Source organism: Helicoverpa zea, chromosome 14 (genome assembly GCF_022581195.2).
Source record: "Helicoverpa zea isolate HzStark_Cry1AcR chromosome 14, ilHelZeax1.1, whole genome shotgun sequence".
NCBI classification, from domain to species: Eukaryota; Metazoa; Arthropoda; class Insecta; order Lepidoptera; family Noctuidae; genus Helicoverpa; species Helicoverpa zea.
Genome location: NC_061465.1, coordinates 9,647,606 through 9,667,001, shown reverse-complemented (window position 1 = coordinate 9,667,001; position 19,396 = coordinate 9,647,606). Strand labels below are relative to the sequence as shown.

The 19,396-nt window shown below is 36.0% G+C and overlaps 2 protein-coding genes across 5 annotated transcripts; one reads left to right on the top strand and one right to left on the bottom strand.

Annotated features, from left to right (window-relative positions):
- Positions 1-314: 314 nt before the first annotated feature.
- LOC124636325 lies at positions 315-9,477 on the bottom strand. 4 transcript variants are annotated; one of them, XM_047172372.1, is made up of 5 exons: positions 8,927-9,477; positions 7,909-8,207; positions 7,519-7,613; positions 3,106-4,488; positions 315-2,621 (listed from the first exon to the last, which is right to left on the bottom strand). In XM_047172372.1, exons 1-5 carry the CDS (start codon positions 9,036-9,038, stop codon positions 2,369-2,371), a joined length of 2,142 nt encoding a protein of 713 aa, XP_047028328.1. In that variant the 5' UTR covers positions 9,039-9,477; the 3' UTR covers positions 315-2,368. The 4 variants fall into 4 exon arrangements, with proteins under 4 accessions (XP_047028328.1, XP_047028332.1, XP_047028331.1 ...); XM_047172376.1 differs by having other exon boundaries at positions 3,106-4,476; XM_047172375.1 differs by having other exon boundaries at positions 7,909-8,204.
- Positions 9,478-9,877: 400 nt separating this feature from the next.
- LOC124636437 lies at positions 9,878-14,671 on the top strand. Its single transcript, XM_047172528.1, has 3 exons — positions 9,878-10,035; positions 10,555-10,758; positions 12,600-14,671. Exons 2-3 carry the CDS (start codon positions 10,566-10,568, stop codon positions 13,466-13,468), a joined length of 1,062 nt encoding a protein of 353 aa, XP_047028484.1. The 5' UTR covers positions 9,878-10,035; positions 10,555-10,565; the 3' UTR covers positions 13,469-14,671.
- The last annotated feature ends 4,725 nt before the right edge of the window (positions 14,672-19,396 follow it).

The following is a 19,396-nucleotide window of genomic DNA, read 5'->3' as shown; positions in this document are numbered from 1 at the left end:
TAGGGTTAATTTTTAAAGATACATTATTAGTACACCTTCACATTATCTATTCATCATCAGTACAGACTGTTTCTGTAATAACTACAGAAACAATTTAATATATGTTTCGAAGTCTGTCTTAAACTATCTTACGCTTCAGCGTTACTGCGGTATATAAATAGTAACACTGTATATATAGTAAAGATAAACATCAACATATATGAATATGAGTTTACTGAATCATTCTGTGTTTTATGTCTACGAAAGCAATTGTAATTTTTATATTAAGTACGAGGCTTTATATTGTCGTTTCATGCACTTTAACTTGTAAACTATATACATACAGTACATTTTAACAAAACAAATCAAATTATGACCATCATATATTTTGTAACGATACATAGACTCGAATGAAATCAACGTATCATAATAAAATCTAGGACACAAGTAACGTGTAATATAAACACTATAAATACAAATCGGATGACCAAAAAGCGCAAAGAAATCCAATTTTTAAATTTCAAAATAAATTAAGGCCGTATTCCCACTGGTGGGACTCCAAGACCGGCAAAGGATAATTACTTTACCAAGCAAATTGGATATAATTTGGAAATGGTGTACCTACTGGACTACACCATTGAAAACACGCCATAATGTGCTAATCATTATCATAAAATAGACTATTACTCGAAATTGCTCTAGAGTCAATTTGTACTCATAAGAGCTGACTACCCGTGCCAGCGGGGAATTTTGAAAAATAAATTGTCCATCTATAAATTTATTACAATCCTTAACAAAATGACTTACATTAAAAAAACATATCCGCAAATATTACATAAAATGATTTTACGTTCAAATGCACTTAATAAGTATTTGTGGGGTAATTAAGCTTACTAGGCTTTAAGTTCCTACGAAACACATACTATTCCTAAGAAAAACAATACGTAAAGTGTCCATGGATTTAACTAAAATTATTAAATATTTATTTTATGAATGAATATTGAATATCTTTTATAAACATATAAATGCTAATTAAATATTATTTAGTTCTAACAGATCACATAGGCTAAAGCCTAATTGGGGCAAATCCAGGCCTATCCTAGATTTTAGGCAAGATTTACCAAACTGCCTCAGTTTCAAGTCATACTCTTGCTATATCATGGCAAATTTTGTCATACCAAAATATACAGAAATACATACAAAATAAAGTAAGAGATGTCCCTGGGGTGTCCCTCGAAGTATGGATCGATCCAATCCTAACACCCCTGTGTGCATTGTTTACCTAAACTAACTTTGTGGAAAAATATATATATGATACATCATGTTTTAGTATTAAGTTGCCGATTCATCCAATGTCACTTAAAACTATTTAAGAATTCACGCATTTTAACTAGAACTTTTGACTGATGGTTATCTTTAAAAATAAACGCCAACAATACATAGCGCTGGTCCCTAAACTAAAATTTAAAACTAAAATTCGGAAGTACCGACAAGATTACAAATCAAAGGAGACATTAAAACCGTAAAACTTAATTATAGACAAAAGGAATGAGCAAATAAGATAGATATGTCGCAACATAATATTTTAAAGAGAAAAAATATACTCTAAACGCTAAAGTTAAAGAAACATTTTTCCTTTCACTTGCGCGTCTCAGGACGGAATCACGTGATTTTCGGATTTCGCAAATGAGTTCACGTGACTTCTATTCAAAATGAGAGATTTTTCCAGAACTTTCCTTAAGATACACGTGACTTACATAAACCTCTTGCGTTGTATTGTGAAAAGTTGGCTACAATATGGCTTCTTGATGTTTCAAAAGACCTTTTATTCTTCGTAAAACAAAAACAAACTGAAAGCCATAAGGTTGCGCGCCTGTGTCTAAACAACTTTTGATATTTTGTTATTGTTTTCGAGGCTCAAAAATAATTAGCCTTTAATAAACTTTTCGGCATTGATCATAAACAAATTAAACCTTTCTCTACTATGTCCTTTCTTTACGCTGACATTGACGCAAGTTAAAGAAACAGCCTTAAATAAACAGTCGTTAAAAATATAAGAAACAGTTATAAATAGTATTTTTTTAACACGCTCAACGTTATATCTCTTGAATTTGTATGTCAAATCTCTTAGGTATTCTGTTACCTTTTTCATTTAGTGAGAACAACATACTAATTACAGACCTCTATATCGAATTAACCGTTTAGTCGCGCTAGTATTTTCTAACGTATAGATAACGCGGTAGTTGAAGTTTACTTTACGCAATATTCGATGTTAAAAAGGGGTAATTCTAATAAACTTTCGCGATTAAATTATGAAAACGTAAAGTTATAACGTAAATCGTAATTCGCATAATAGTCAATTCAATATCAACTGTAATTTTCAACGAGTTCAATCAATCTCGCCGGGGTGTAAAAGTGACTTATCGACTAAAGTATGTGAGAATGTATCTACCAAGTCTAGTGGAGTCATGTCGAGTCTTTGCGGAGTGTCCTGGATGTCTTCAAGGTCATTGATGGAGTTTACGGAGTTCTGGTCGCTCAGAGACAGGCTGGTGTCGGTGTCGTCGCCATAGCAACGACGCTTGTGGTCAGACGGGAAGTTGTGGTAGGAATGTTCGACGCGAATAGCTTGCATTGTGTTGCTGTAACAGAGAAAATTTATGTCAGGATTCAGATGGCCTTACTACAAAAACTTTAACCCCTGCTTTACACTTGTCTAAAAAATTTGTGGCTGCAAAATGAACCATATGTCAACGTCATAATTTGTCATTTTTTTAGACAAGTCTTAAACTGACGTTAAAAAGTTTTTGTGGTAAGACGGCGTAGGTTTTACGGTCGTGAAATTTATATGAAATAGGAAAGGTCTTTAGGTGTTATTATTATTTTAACTGTGCATACTTCATATTATCTTATCGTTTCAATGGCCAAACATGCTTAACAATATCGACCATTTCAAGTACTAAGGCTGAATCAGATTGTACTACATTTAAGTGCATGATCCATTTAGCATGCAACATTCTGTACCAATTTAATGTTAATAAAAACCAACACCAGTTTCTATGCAACACCATTCAAAATGTAAGAAATTTATTTTACCTGTTATACAAACAGACGTATTATAGTCACCTGGTTTTCCTCAGAACCGGTCGGCCCATTTCCACTTGGAGTTCCAAGGAGTACAGCTTAGCCAGCGACTCCAATTTCTCCTTTTCCTCAGGATCATTGAGGCTTGGCAGCTTGAGTTCAGTCTGACAAGAGTCTTGGAGGAACTTCGAAAGCTGTTCATTAGCAGCACTCAGGATCAAAAACCCCGGCCTTTCGTCCCTTATCCTGCGACAGCCAGCTCGTATTTCCCTCACTTCCGTCACAACAGCATTCCCCATAGAATGTTCACTATAATAATGGTCGCTCTGCGGAGACTTTTCACTCAAATTCAAGTCACTCGACGATGTTTTCTGTAGAGAAAAATTCGTGCGTGGCGTCTGGTTGAACGATTCATCCTGTTTCCCCGATTTCTCTTGAAAGGCCTGAAAGGACTGAAAAAACGACTCATTCGCGTTTTGTCCAGAAACACCCGCGTTTTTTATATCACTGAAACTGCTGAAGGACGAATGCGGCTGCAGGATGTCTCTGCTGTCTTTAGAGACAGCCTCGTCTTCTAAATCGACCACGGTTTTAGAGTCGGACATCATAGCGTCGTCATCGTTCCCTGAGTCCACTTTAGCCCGTTTCTTCTTGAACCTGTTTTTGCAACTAGCCCATCCACCTTTCACAAGCAACTTTTCTTTTTTCAAACGTTTCGGCGGTGGCATGTTACTGGCAGATTTAGGAGAATTGTTATTCACTGATTTCGATGATTTAAACGTGAGGCTTTTATTGAATACTTTCAGCTCTTCAATACCAGGCCAGTCTGTGAGTTCGTCATCTCCTTCTCTGTCACTATCATTTGTCACAACTCCATCAGAATCACTACTGCTCAAAGAGCTTGATTCGTTTCCTGCGCAATCCATCCCGCTGTTAGAGTCGTCAAACAATAAAGGATTTCTTAGCGAAGGAGGGTGTGTCTTGTTCAACATTTTAAACTTTCTGTGATATTTTCCGTCGAAACTGTTCTTTCCTGTACTCGTGGTGGGGTTAAAGAAGGGCGGGAGGTCTGTTGTTATTTTGTAGCCCGTCAACTTCGACAGCGTAGGCGTGCCGTTTTTAGAAGTATTTTTATAAACAAAGTTGAAACTCGAACTTCCTGGTAATGAGGGCGTGTTTGTAGGTACAGTCGATTTTGTGCCTTCTGCGTTCTGAGATTTAAGTACAATTTTGCCTGGCTGTAGCACCGGTTCCTTTTTAGGTAGGTCTGTGTCGTATTTCCTTGATTTAAAGTCGTTTTTAGAGAAATATGCTGATTTCGATGAGCAACCCCCACTGAAGGACCTCTCTCTCATTTCACAAACATCGCCCTTGTCCCGGTGAGACCATTTCCTTTTGCCACAGAACGCATTTCTGAAAAAACAGCTAATAAGCCAACACATAGCGAATTAGTAACAGTTTTCCTAAGATTATAGCATGTATCGTAAATATCGGCATATGAAACGATACAAATATTATATCCCAAAACAGTGTACACAATGCTGGGAACTTGATGTCTAATTTGATTTGTTTTTAAAGAGCAGAAGAGTAGGTTCAAGAATATCATAATTAATTTAAGATTCCTATAGCAATTTAAAGTTATTAACTTTTTAGTGTGTTACTCGTATTTTTTACCAACTTTCCAGAAAGGCGGATTTTTTTTTAACTTAAACTTATTAAACCTAATTGGGTCATTCTAAGTTAAGAAGTACTTTCGACGGCAACAACAAAAAAATACATTTTTTTTCAATAAACTTTACAAATAACCTATTTATCACTTAAAACTAAATGTTTCCTATGTGGTCACTCAAATTTATTGCAGAAATGTACGTAATTAAGTCACAATAAGCTCTAATATATGAAAAATGTCTCTCCCCTGGTCTGTCCCCCAACCGACTTTATTTGTAAATCAGTAATTATGAATGTATTAAAATTCAATAATTATTATAAACTCTTTAATTTTATAGGGACAGTAAACTTAGTAATAGTATCTTACAAGTAAAAGTGCTTTTATTTCAATTCTTTAAAAAAAATATGAACACCGAAATTTGTCCACCGAGTTTCGTGTCTCGTCCCCTGGTCTTTTGTTTTCGTTCAAAAATCAGTTTTGCTCTCCTAGTCTGTAGAAGTTGTGACCTTGAATGCATAGTGTGTAACGTGAAGTTAGCAGCAAACGGCGCATAAGCAACTGCGCCGCCTTTATTGTCGGCCATTTCGTTCACGCTACTCGCTGGGTGCAGAAGAGTTATGTGAATGCAGTCTTTCCTCTGGTAAGTTTTACATTGCAATTTTTTGTTAAAATACTAACATATACTTCAATATTTACTATGAATAGTGTGTACATTGTTATGTTTGTGTGTGAATGACGTGCGCGAAATACTTTTACGGCTATTTTAGATTTCTATCGAAAATGTATCTCCCCTGGCGTATTTCCCCTGGCTCTTTTGATGGCAGGGGAGATACTTAATGTCCAGGGGAGATACATTTTTACGCGTTTCCATTAATACTTCTAGTTTTCTCTAATCCTTTACTTGGCGTTATGCTTATTTTAGCTTTACAATACAATATTACGTTTTATTTACAGAAAAATGGCTTGAAAAGAAGAGGATAGCAAACGATTACGATATCAAAGAATTAAAAATGACCCGGATAAGTATTTCATCGTTGTACTTGTTTTTTTTTGTAGCGTTGGACTGCACAGATTTAAGTGGATCTATTTCTTCCGCTTGTTTTTTTATTTTCAGGTTTCTTGCTTTTCTTGCTCGAGTGGACTTTAGCTGCACGATCTCCCGCGAAGCAGCTGGCCTACTGCCAGACTGCCACCGTGGGATCTGGAGGCGAGAGTCTTCTTGCGCCTGTACTACTGGCGCGAGGAGGCTCAGGAGGGCCGGGAGGGAACTCCGTTGCCGCGGCAAGTTGTCGAGCAGCGGGCGGAGCTCCGGCGCGATCTCATGGTGGCCTGGAGGGAACGACTGTCGCAACCCAGTGCAGGGCACGCCACCATAGTGGCGGTAAGTCCCCTCTTTGAGGAGTGGCTCGGGAGGAGTCACGGCGCCCTCACGTACCGCATGACGCAGGTCCTCACTGGACACGGTTGTTTCGAGAGGTACCTGCATCGAATCGGTCGTGAGGAGGCGCCTGGGTGTCACCACTGTGCGGACAGCCCCGAGGACACGGTGGACCATACAGTCCAGGAGTGCCCTGCGTGGGAAGGGCACCGCCGGGTCCTCGTCGAGGCTTTAGGCGGCGGCGACCTCTCGCGTCCGGCCCTGGTTCAGGCCATGGTCCGGGGCGAGAGGGAATGGGATGCCGTCGCCTCCTTCTCGAGCATGACTGTTTCGCACCTCTCATCCCGGCCGCCGCGCTGGAGCAGGTAGACACCACGGGCGCCGGGTGTCGCGAGACGACTCCCGGCCACCGTAGGCGTAGGTCTGTGAGCGGTGAGTTCGGGTGGCTCATCGCTCATGTCTATTTTTAGACAACAGACCCGTGTCAGCGGCGCGCGTTGTTCCACGTGCTCCTCAAAGAGATGTCAGCATCCCCAGCGGGGCCCAGTAGGGCCAAGGCCTGCCAGGGCTGCGGGTTGTTCAAAAGAGATACCGCGGCCCTGGCACATAAAAGGCCTGCGACTTTTGATGCTTTTTGACGTCGTTAAAAAAAAAGTTGACTTTTGCTGTGCTGCCTGCGTTCGCCTGTTTATATTTTGAGGAGGCGGTGGGCCTTCATTATCTGAACATGGTGGTGTTACAAAAGCATTACTTATATCTTGGAGTGCTAAACGTCTTCTACGAATTTTTGCTTTTTCTCTCCATATTTCAAGTTACTGTTATTCAAAAGAGAATTTTTTGTTTTTGTTTCTTTTTATTATTGTTTTTCATGTTTTGTACCTAGCACATAAGACTGCTAAGAAATGAAAAGTCTGATTATAAATAATTCATAATTAAAATAAATAAAGATGATTCTTAAAATTAACCTTGTTATATTTTTTATCTCTTCCCTGTTCATGAAGTATCTTCCCCTGTACACCTTGTCTCTCCCCTGTATTGTGTATTTCCCCTGGTCACTTATAAAACGAGATAAACCCAAAAAATTGACTGGCCCCTTTGTAAACGTTTTCAACGTAGCCGTTTACATTTAAAAATGTATACTTAAGTAAAAATATATAAAAAAAAACTCGTGCCGCCATTTCATACAACGAATTACCTCTTAACTTAGAATGACCCAATTCGATAATTTCAGTAACTCCAACTTCCAAATTTAAAAATACGTCATATTTTTAAATAGTAATTAAAGTTAGATGTTACCATTTAAATTTAAAAAAATCGACGAAGGGTTTTCTCCAACGAATTTGCGAGTTGATAGCATAATCACGATAATATTACTTCAGATAATATACAACAAACAGTTAACACTAACCTGTCAGGTTTTGTGATTGTCTTGTGTTTATTTACATGTATAGCCGGGGACAGCACTTGGCTCTGAAGGATTATTGTGGCAGGCAATGCATTGGGCTGAAAAATAAACACCATTTTCAAAACATGTTCCATGTTGATGTTACTCATTTTAGTAATTTTTCTGTTAAGTTTGCTTAAAATTTTCCTTTCGTAATTTTTTATCGGTTTACTACTACTATTTTTTGGTATATTAAATTCAGAGATCAAATTATAAATCAAATAACTGTCATGCATTTTCCATAAAAATACTTTTAAGTGAAAGAGACGGTCAATAACTACTTCTGAAACCCTTAATTGTGAAACATGACAATAAATAAATAAACTTATAAAATTCTTGTTAAATATCACTTACCTCAGTAGTAACACTCAAAATCTCAATAGGCGGTGTCCTCTTGCCATCCGTGTACTCCACTGGCATTTTCTTATACTTCCTTTTCCTCCTAGCATTAGCCGGCCTTGTGGGAGAGAAGTTTTCATTGAACGAGTCTGACTCAAAGTTGCCAATCTGACAGTAATGTCGAGACTTAAGGCTGGACTTGTGTAAGCTGAGGTGAGGGTCATCAGAGTCTGACAGTGGCTGGGTGATGAGCGGGGCTTGTGGTGGACTGCTGGAGCTGCCATCTTCAACTAGGCTTACAGTCACTGCGGCTGCTATAAGATATTGTTTACATTTATAGACTTGACTTTGACATTGCCATACAGTTTGAGACAGTTAGATGTTAGTTGTCTCTGGGTATGTTCTCAAAAATAAAAAAATATCTAGTAAGGAAATAAAAAACCCTGTTTTGCTAGAGAACTTAAATATTCTTTTGAAATCAGAAAAAGGAAGTAAAGACTTTTATTTACTTAATCATTTATTTTCCTTCACAAACCTAATGAATAAGAAACCAAATGTGTTCATTTAGTGATTCAGACTTCAACATGAAAAACGGGATTAACAAGTGACTTTAGGAACTCTTTTGATTGAAAGTTTACTTGCTACAGGTAGTTTTTTTATTATTCAAAAACAATAATTTATTTCTGAATTTAAACTTTCTATTATCATTGTATAAACTCAAATATTTTTCAAACAGGTTTAAATTACTGATTAGTTTCATTACTACAATGCAAAAGTTAGTAATTGTACAAAGGCTTGGCACAAATTCAAATATTTGGCACAATTTTAAAATGATTGTACTGGTATCAAAATAGTGTGTTTAAAGAACTCTTTGATTGCATTGTCTTTTGTAAAAATAACACAAACTGCCTTTTAAGTAAGCCAAGAATCTCATTGAGCCTTTATAAAAAATACCAGGTGCAGAGCAAAATGTTTAAGAAAGAACAAATTCTTTATGAAAAAACCTTGAATGACTTAGAGTCAAGGTACTCACGTAGGTTTCCGGCGGATCTGGTCCGTCGACGGAGGCCGAGCTTCCTCCGCTCCTGCCGACCACAGTTACTCTCCTCCAAAGCCAGGTTCAGGTCATGAGACAACCTCTCCATCGTCCTTAGTGACCCTCAAGCAAACCTAATCGTGCCATTTAAATCTAGAACATACGATGCACCGGCTCACTTTGTTTACGCCACCTCGTCTAATTCGACCTACTTCCCACCTGCCCTTCCACAAATTACAAGACTAGATTACACCTCGAACTCAAAACTAAAAGAAACACAATCAAAACAGCAACTTTACACTCGGGATCACAACAATAGTATACATTTCATATCTTTCCCGATTCTAGAGAAATGTTTATTTTAAATATAAATTCGCACGATCATCAAGAACACTTTCTACATTAACAGGTGCAAAACATTGCACAAATTTCTGTCAATTAAAACTATTAACATCCACTTTCTTTTATCGAATTTTTTGCCGTGCATGATTTTGACAAGAAATAATAAATATCACGACATTTTTACGACACTCGATGAGTGAATGAAATAAATAGTAGATTGTGATTGATGAATGAAATTATTATTATTCAAGCCATAAACAACAGTGTAATTTTTTACACAGCGACAGAATATTTTTTTATTTCAGAAGACATTTCTAGCCAAGAAGTTGGCTTATGGGCACCAAAATTTTTTTATCTAAGGTACTCAATATAATTGCACTATATTGCGGTACGATAAAAATTTTAACGCAATTGCATCCGGTCCACAACCGTCAACCACCACCACCAGGCGTCACCGATAGTCTATTCAATTACGCAATATTACGAAGTTGGGCAAAAAAGTTTTATTTTTATTGCATAATAATTGTTTTTCTTGTAATATCACAAAATGGTATTGTAAGTCTAGAGGGTGCCTTATGTTGATTTAATTGTGGCAACATTGAATTAAAAAATAAAAAACCGTTGTGCTTTGCTTGTGGAAGCTGGTTTGGTTGTCAATTTTTGCGCCAATTTCATTATTATTTTTATTTTGTTTAATCGCTGCAAAAGTTAACTACGCACGTGAAACCTCGCTTGGACCTTATACATAAATATATAAAACAGAGGTAATGCATTTAAAAGTACTTTGTTTTCTTGATTTTTGTGATCTTGCCGAAATCAAAAGCGTCGTTGTGAAGCTATTTCGTTATAAGTTATTGCTTACAAATAGCTAAATAAACTTTGAATTATGAGTTTTAAGTTGCAGAATATACGATAATCCAGGCCGCATTACGATTTAGTAGAGTTTGTTTTCAGTATTAATCCATTTTTTGCCACATCAAGTTCACTTTTCAAAGTTGAACTCTGCGCTGGTTTATGCCTGTTTACTTTTTAGGATTTGCTCTAAATAGATATGAAATGATTGTGTTTTGGGTTTGGTATGGACGGAAACCGATATCTAATAAAAAGAGAACTTTATTTTCTTCTGTTTGACCTCAATAAAAAGCATGTCATGATTAAACTTGCCCTACTTACTACATCGACTAATATGATGAATGCCGACTTTTTACTGGCCACATGTCACCACTCCACTCAACAGCAGCAATATATCATTAGTTTGGTGTTAAAAAAGAGTTTGTATATAGTTTCAGCGCCAATGGAGGGCGCGGTGACACCAGAAGGTGGGCGTCGCACCCGCGCGGCGCTCGCTGAGATCCCGGTCCGGCTGGATCGTCTCCGCGTCACCCCGCTCCAGCCGGTCACGAACATCCGGGAGCGCTCCCCCGCCCTGCCTGCTGGGTACCTGAGTCCGGCGCCATCGCCTGACGAACTGCTTATACAGCAGAGAGGTATAAACTATTATTCTTAAAAAAAATATATAAGTAAGCCTGCAGTTTTGTCTGGATATGGACGGAGTTTTAATTATTCCAGGGAATAAACTCAAAGTCATAATCATCTCAGGAAATTTTTCATCTAACAAGATTTTGACTATTTTGGTTGAACTGCATAATCTCATGACAGAGTAAAGGTATGTTTCGGAAGCGAGCTTTCGACTGCGACTGCAGACATCAAGTATGTGCAATCTAGTAGTTTCTATGTCTGTACAAGAAAACAATATTCAGTCGCCCTGGTAGCAGCTCATGCAGGTAGCTTGTTTCCAACTAGCACTTTACGTTCTCTTTGGCATACAGTGATGAGATAACATACCTAATAATATCTATACTCCATTTGAATAGGCACGTTTCTTATCTAACAGTCTTGATATAACTTTTAATTTTAAAACTCAGTTTAAAAATAAGATGGAGTCAAGTCAAAAATCAAAGTAAATACAATAAGAACAATTAGTTAATTGAAGTAGTTTATTTGTTTAATATGTATTTATGTAAAACATACAATACTATCAAGATAACCTTTAGACCAAAACAAGTTTACCAAATACTGCTCAAAATTTGCTCAAGTATAGCCTATCCATTTCTGTGTATGCAAATTTGATGTGGACTTAGTTTTATTTTTTCATACTTGATTGTGAATAATGTTTACATTCATTTTGTCACTTCAATCTTGACAGGACTTTTTTTACAAATAAGTATTTAACAAACATAATTCTGCTAAAAACCATGTTTCAATTGATTAAGTACAGGTAAATTTATTTTTTGAGTCTATTGTGAAACGAAAATAGGTACTTGTAGACTTAGAAGCAGTAGAAATACTTCTGGACATACTTCATCATCATCCTCCGAGCCTTTTCCCAACTATGTTGAGGTCGGCTTCCAGTCTAACCGGATTCAGCTGAGTACTAGTGCTTTACAAGAAGCGACTGCCTATCTGACCTCCTCAATCCAGTTACCCGGGCAACCTGATACCCCTTGGTTAGACTGGTGTCAGACTTACTGGCTTCTGACTACCCGTAACGACTGCCAAGGATGTTCAATGACAGCCGGGACCTACAGTTTAACGTGCCATCCGAAACACAGTATAGTTTAGCATTGTGAGAGTACGTTTTTGACATAAGTATTGACACTGTATTTAGCTTTTTAACATTATAATTAATATTTTACCATTTTGACGCAAATAATATTGTTACCTACTTCTAATTACTATCATATACTTACTTATACATTATTTTTTTTTTGTGATTCAATTTACTTGACATTTTTATAATTACTTTTTTCTTTCTTTTTAAAGCATGGTTAACTAAATATTTCTACACCAGCAATGGTAGTGTATGTGAAACTATATTCAATGTAAAACCTCAATGTACCATATACTTAGAAATAAATGATATTCATTCATTCATTCATTCATTCATTCATTCATTCATTCATTCATTCATTCATTCATACAGTCTTTGGTGTCTAAGATATACTTAGAAAGTACATACAAACTTAGAAACGTTGCATTGGTACTTGTCTGACCTGGAATCGAAGCCGCGCCGTCATACTTGAGAGGTTGGTTCTTTGCCCACTAGGCCACCACGACTTTTTTTTTTTTTTTCACTTCTGGACATACTTATCCTACTAATATTATAAAAGCACTGGACCAACTTGGTTGAAATGTGGTAAATTAGGTGAAACCCTGGATTAACACAGGCTACTTTCTATCAACTCACCACGCGAGCGAAGCCGCCGGCTGTAGCTATTTCGAAAATAATAATGTGACAAAATACTTTCTAGCGAATTTTCTGTTACAGGCCGCAAACGTCTGCCAGTAACATGGTCTCCGGACATCGATCTGAAGCGAAACTCGTCGTTTCACTCCACCATACGCACGCCGCCCAAAGATAACCATTTATCCCCTCTCAAACTTGGCGTCACACTCCGCTCTACCCCACGCAAGCGCCTCATGCTCGACACAGAACGCATTCCCCTCACTCCTGAGAAAATAGACTTCTCAGACATCAGTACCCCACAGAAATTCAAAATAACAAGCCCCATTAAAAGTACCCCACCCATGAAAAGATGTAGGCTGGAAAGGACATTAAACTCTGAGTTCAAAGGTCCAATTGATACTGCCCTCAAAGGTTTGAGCCCTACTCAACTCATTCACATGATTAAAACAATCACTTACAAACATCCTGAAATTGAACAGGAGATCAGGAGTGAGATGCCAGCGCCTGACCTGACACCTCTTGAAGAGAGATTGAGTTACCTGAAGAGTAATATCTTTAAGAGTCTCCCAACTTCACGCCTCACCTCTAAAACTGACTCCCCTGCATACTCTCGAGTGTCCACTCATTTGGCAGCGTTTAAAAAGTCTGTCGTCGATCAAGGAAAGGTCTTGGTAGAATCCCAGCATTGGGAGTCTGTTATCCAGTATGTGTTTCTAGCTTGGAGCTATGTGAAAGCTACTCCCGTTTGGGACAACCAGCCGCACAATGCACAACGGAAACAATGTTTTAAAGCCCTTACTACTTTTTGCATGACGGCGCTAAAGAAAGGTAACATGCAAAAAGATGTGCTGGCTGACATACAAGAAAAACTTCAGGGTATGGTTGCAGACAGTGAAGAAATTTCGTCTTGCTTGAAATATGTTCAAGGCCAGTTACAAGATGTCTTGTAATTCCTATTGTTTATAGTAATGTGGTTTTTATAAGATTGAAAATGATGTAACAGATTCTATAATTGTTATATAAGACTGATAAATTATATGTCTAAATCAACAATAAAAATTGTTTATAAAAGTAATTCATATATTGCTTGAAAATCAACGTACATAAAATTGCGCTGCCGCAAATGTTTTGTGATTTATACCCTGTAGTGGCCTTTTATTGATGGGGTATAAGCGCAAAATATACTTTTTTAAAAATTCTTCAACTTGTTCTTTAGAATAAAATTTTTTAAACAATTATGGAATCTGATTTTTAGTTAATTTTTACCTCAATTCTGATGGAATCTTTTTTTGTTAATTGTGTGTTATTTCTTAATTCTGTTAGTAAGATCAGCCAACCCTATGGACAAAATCATTGGCAGATGTTATGACAAATATTTAAATCGCTTAATCTTGAAACCATGGGGTGGTGACAATAGTCCGGAATTCTGTTAATCTAAGAAACATTGGATATTAAAAGCGAGGTTTAAGTTCTGTATCAATTAAATGTACAGGAATAAAATCGTTTCCATACCTAATGTATTTTCAACTGATGTTTTTTTTTAGTAATTCAATTACATTGTCGTATTACATTAAGTGTTCCCAGTTACAAAAATGTGCCTTTAATTGCATTTTAAAAATGATAATATTTTTATATAAAATATTTTCTTTTCAATGAAATTCTTGTATGTTTTAACTATAATTCACTTAGAAAATTAAAATTGTAGAATTAAGTTATGACTTTGGTAGATTTGAAAGGAATCAAAAAATATTTTTTAAGTAATATTTTTTAACAAGTTTGTCTTCCATATTTTTATGGATACTTTATTTTGATTCTTTTCAATAAAGCTGTGACAATACCAAAGTATTTTTAGTTAAGCATATTATGGAATTTAATATGATGATGTCTACTTAATTTTAAATTTGGTCATTTATGTATGAACACCGCGATATGAAATCGTCTTGATAATAGGTAAGGTTTGATTAAAAATACACTGTTGTACAGTGTGGAGCCATACTGCTCCTTTCTGGCAGATTTTTATATTCCGTAAAATCCTTTTCACTTGGCCGAATCAAGAATCGAATGTTGTGCCTTAATCTGTCATTAGTGATTGACAAAATATCATTGATATTGTTAGTATATATTTTTAAGCTTAAATAAATCGTTTTTTGTAATATTTAGTTTTACTTTTGGCTAGATCAGTTTCCTAAAACTAAAACATTGAATTACGTACGTCACAGGTTCACCAGTGAGGGCGAAGAGCCGAGTGCAATCTGTTATAAATGATAAAATCTCAGTATATATTTGATACAACTTGCAAATGACGAAATCCAATAGGTACTAAATTATAATCTACGGCGTAAAGGTAAACGTTCGCAATAAGGGCGCGGAAATAGGAACAATTCGTATTTTTAGAAGACACTTAGTTGTTTACTGAATGGATATCTTCAATTCCATTTAACTCTTTATACAACTTTATACATATCTCATTAGGTACATATATTTTTTTTTAATGCCTGCGAATAACATGTTTACATTAGTTGCTCGTTAGCTATACTTTCTTAACCGTCAAATCCGTAGCGGACCCCAATCGGGGTCTGAACATCAATGTCACCGTAAGCTCGGTTTAGACCCCAATCGGGGTCTGCGAATCAGTCATACATTTTCCTAATTGTTTACGCTCATATTTATTTTCTTTCCAATCAAACCGCATTTGTGAGTACTAAATAAAATAATTAAATAAATTTAAATTATTTTTACGCATTCAAACCTTTCATATTTAGCATCCCGTTAGAAATATACCTTTTTAAAATCCAATCGTAATTACCGCGAATTCTGATCGAACTCGCCATGTTTGTTTACATTAGTTGTTTTTTTAAATTTGAAGACGCATAGACAAGATGGCGACGGTGATAGAAGTTTTGCATCGAATGATCCGATTCGTTAAAATAAAGAATCGATTTAATAATTTTATATTATTTGATATTATAATATTACTAAATTGCACTTTTGTATACTTATCATAATCTGAAAATAAATTAGGAAAAGTAAAATGACTTAATTTATTTTGAAAAAAAAAAGCTAGAAAATCAGTGGTAGAAAATACGTTGTAGCCGGAATAAAAAAAATCTTCGGTTTTTAGGGTTTCTGAAGACGGCAAATGAAGACTTATTTATTTCTTCGGGTGTTTTATGTGCAGAATTCCTGTAGACCTGCCAAACTTAATGGCGATTCGTTACTTCCAACTTTTTAACTGAGCGGCAAACCTATTTGACGAGAGCTGTAGTTAGGTGTAGTTATCGCAAAATTTTATGACGATTTTATTGTTTGAAAGGGAAAATAGGTAGTCGGAAGTGCTACTCGCTGTTCATCGAAAGTTGGTCCAAGATGGAAAGATGGCCGCCGCCGACTTATTTTTAACCGACTTCCCAAAAAGCGGAGGTTCTCAATTCGACCGTTTTTTTTTTGTATGTTTGTTACGCGATTACTCAGCCATTTATTTATCGATTTTGATGATTCTTTTTTTGTTTGATAGCGTATACTTCCGAGGTGGTCCCATTATCATCAGGTCAGGATCTGACGATGGAAACCTTGAGAAATTGAGGGCGACTTTCGAAAGTTGCAGAAATACATAGGGTGAAATCTTATCACTCAGGTGTTTGCCTGGTAGCACTATTCAACAGTGAAGGTTTTGAGCTGACCCGATGATGGAGACCAGTGAAGGTCGAGGGAACTCGACAACTGAATATAAACTTTCTCGTGTTTGGGCTTATATTATTCGTATTTACGAGGCCTCTGCAACAGTGAAGGTTTGGAGCTGACCTGATGATGGAGACCAGAGAAGGTCGAGGGAACTCGACAACCGAACTTCTCTCGTCTCCATCATCAGGTCAGCTCTAAACCTTTACTGTTTCATAGTGTTATCAGACATACATCTGAGTGTCAAGTTATAACCTTATCTATGCTTACAATTTTCGAGAGTTGCCCTCGATTTCTCAAGGTTTCCATCATCAGATCCTGGACCTAATAACAAATATGGGGACCCCTTTCGACCAAAAACAAGCATCCAAATTGAGAACCACCTCCTTTTTTGGGATTCGGTTAAAAATATTTGGTGACTTTAAAATCAATCAATTATTATTATTGTTTCTCATCATCAAATAAGTACATGACTTTGGTAGGTACAAATTGCATTATATTTCAGAACGCCAGGCTTACCCTCCGCCGAAACAAAAATCTTAGAATTGTTGAGAAATAATATAAGAATAAATTAAAATTCCGTAATAGGTAATAAAAATTCAATTAAAGTTAAAAATTATTACGAATGACGCAACACCAAAATAAATAATACATATAAAAATTTAATGCTAAAAACTTTCATAACACTTAAATATCATTTTTCTTAACAACAAAAACAAATTGAACCTATAATTTAAAATTAATTAATAAAATTGAAATAAGTTGCTATTAAAAATATATATATAAAATTGGTATTCGATTATTTATAATAAATATCCGATTTAGGTATCGAATGCACACCGCTGATTGAAAAAAAAAAAATACTCTATTCCAAATCTACTTCTTGTCTGTGACTTTGATCTTGTAAATTGTTCATTTTTATTGTATATTTTATGTGCTGATTTTTTAGTTATTGAACATAAATAAGTGCACGAAATGTGTTGCAATGGATTGAAAATGTTATAAATATGACGTTTTTGTTGTGTTTGAGAAAGTGATGCGATTATTTATTGGTAAGTTTTCACCAAATTTGAAAGGCCTAACTTTTCGATAGACTTAAAAACACCGTAATTTTTATCTTTTTCTGAATTAACTGACCCCATTTGACCTTCGCACGTTGTTGTCAAATAAGTGAGCTCTAAAGTTATAGTTAAAATACTTCTGATCAGGCATTACGGACTTAGAATTCATGTGTTGAAAGTTAGTACAAATTTTTGACTTCCATGTCGCGATTCAAAATATCCCGCCGAATCAACGGTAAAGTCATATGTCAAAACCTTGTCGAGCAGAGGGGTTAATTAGTTTTATGACACCCAATTACCTAACTAATCACCTATCACAGATTAATAATAATTACATCAATTAAGGATCTAGTAATTAACTAATTATCTGACAGGTCCTTTAAAAAGGAAGCCGTATCTATTTTTTTATCATTACGTTCATAGACACCATCCAGTGACAATCGTACTACAGCGAATACACTCCGGTCTAAAAAAAAAGTTAAAAAAAATCATTATCCTTGGCAGAAAAATGGAAGAAGTAGTGTATTTTATCTCAGTCGAGCTGCTAAAAATTGTTAACGGCAAACAAACCGGCGAACAACGCAGAGGTGAGTTGCAAATAAGACTTGAAGACAATATCAAAATAATTTTATAATGTTAAGAAAGATTCAGCTTACAATATTTTTTTGAAAAAGTCGTTAGCATTATTTCTTGAAGAAAATTTTACAGTCCAGCCTAAACAACTCGTAATTATACAAGAAACATTCATAATACGTATTAACATACTGCAAATTATAAATAATTGACTTTTCCAGGTTACAAAGCTACACCATACGTTAAAATGGAAGCCCTCACGCCTGATACAGAATCTTCATCAGAAGAAAAAAGTAATTCGGAACCTGAAAATGGGTTATCAACAAGAGACATTAATATGACTCCAAGGCGACGTCGCATAAAAGGCGTCGACTTTCCTCGGTGCAGGCGTATCAATTTTGATCTATCGGAAAATGATGAAGCTAAGAGTTAAAAAAAGAAAATGGCGGGAAAATGTTTTTTTAAGCTTGCATGATTTTTTATTTCAAGAATACCTACGAGTCGGTTTATGTTTGTTTGGCGAGATGATAATAATTTATTTATTTATTTATAAATAATTTATAAGAGAGAAAGAGATGATAATAATAATATTTAAATGTTTATGAAATAATTAGTCTTATGTTGGATGGTGTGCAAAGAATTAAACTGCACAAGTGTTCTAGACGTTCTAGAGAATACCTTCCTAGTTGATAAGTCATATAAAAAAATTAAAGTTATGTTAAACCAAATGTTATTAATTTTATTTTATTTCATTACCTTATTTATTAGGTAGGTACCATCTTAGGTTTATGTTTAGGCGTAGGAACACAAATTGCAGTTCTTTGTTGACAGCGAATTTCTATAAATCATCAAATATACTTTATTACTTTTAAGAATTAACCAGTAACAGGAAATAGAAGAGAACAGACATTTAATTTTTATTAGGATTGCCAACAGGAGTCAACTTAATTACAAGTTGTAATGTTTTAGTCTTGTAGCTTCTGTTTTTTTTGCCAGACGATCTTTATAGGACATACCTATATTATAAAAACATTTTTGGACACTTTCTAGGCGTTTTATATAGACCTATTGTAATACGGGTTCCAGACTGTGGTACCTATCATATTCTACTTAGTGGGCGAACAAGTGTATTAAGTGTACTTTTGAGAACTGTTTCCTGTTGCGCAGTACAAAACCAAGGACTCTGAACACTTTAGAGGTAATATTTATTACATGTTTGTAAAATTTTAGCTGCTTAGAACTAGAGCTTGCAAATTGCAAGTGCAGCGGTAGAGGCAATGGAATGTTATAGAGAACCAGATGCAAAATTTAAACAGAACATTAATAATTAATTACCCCTTAATTTTTAGATTGCGACGTAGGTGCAAGTAGAGGTTATAGGGCCATAGAGCCTACGGTGGCGTTGTCAGCCCTGACTGACGGATTGTGCCAACGACTACCTAGGCACAGTGGCGGATTAACCCTATAAGCACAACAAGCACGTGCTTGGGGCCCCTGTTCTCCAGGGGCCTCCATCCTCTGCTGGCGTTTCATTTTATACCTACATTTTATCGAGATTCATCCACA

Bases quoted from the DNA above. Each gene is read 5' to 3' on its own strand.
- LOC124636437 (XM_047172528.1), top strand. From the start codon at position 10,566: ATGGAGGGCGCGGTGACACCAGAAGGTGGGCGTCGCACCCGCGCGGCG. The intron at 10,759-12,599 runs GTATAAACTATT...TTTCTGTTACAG, and splicing joins ACTGCTTATACAGCAGAGAG to GCCGCAAACGTCTGCCAGTA.
- LOC124636325 (XM_047172372.1), bottom strand. From the start codon at position 9,038: ATGGAGAGGTTGTCTCATGACCTGAACCTGGCTTTGGAGGAGAGTAAC. The intron at 8,208-8,926 runs GTGAGTACCTTG...AATATCTTATAG, and splicing joins CAGATCCGCCGGAAACCTAC to CAGCCGCAGTGACTGTAAGC. The intron at 4,489-7,518 runs GTTAGTGTTAAC...TTGGCTTATTAG, and splicing joins ACAATCACAAAACCTGACAG to CTGTTTTTTCAGAAATGCGT.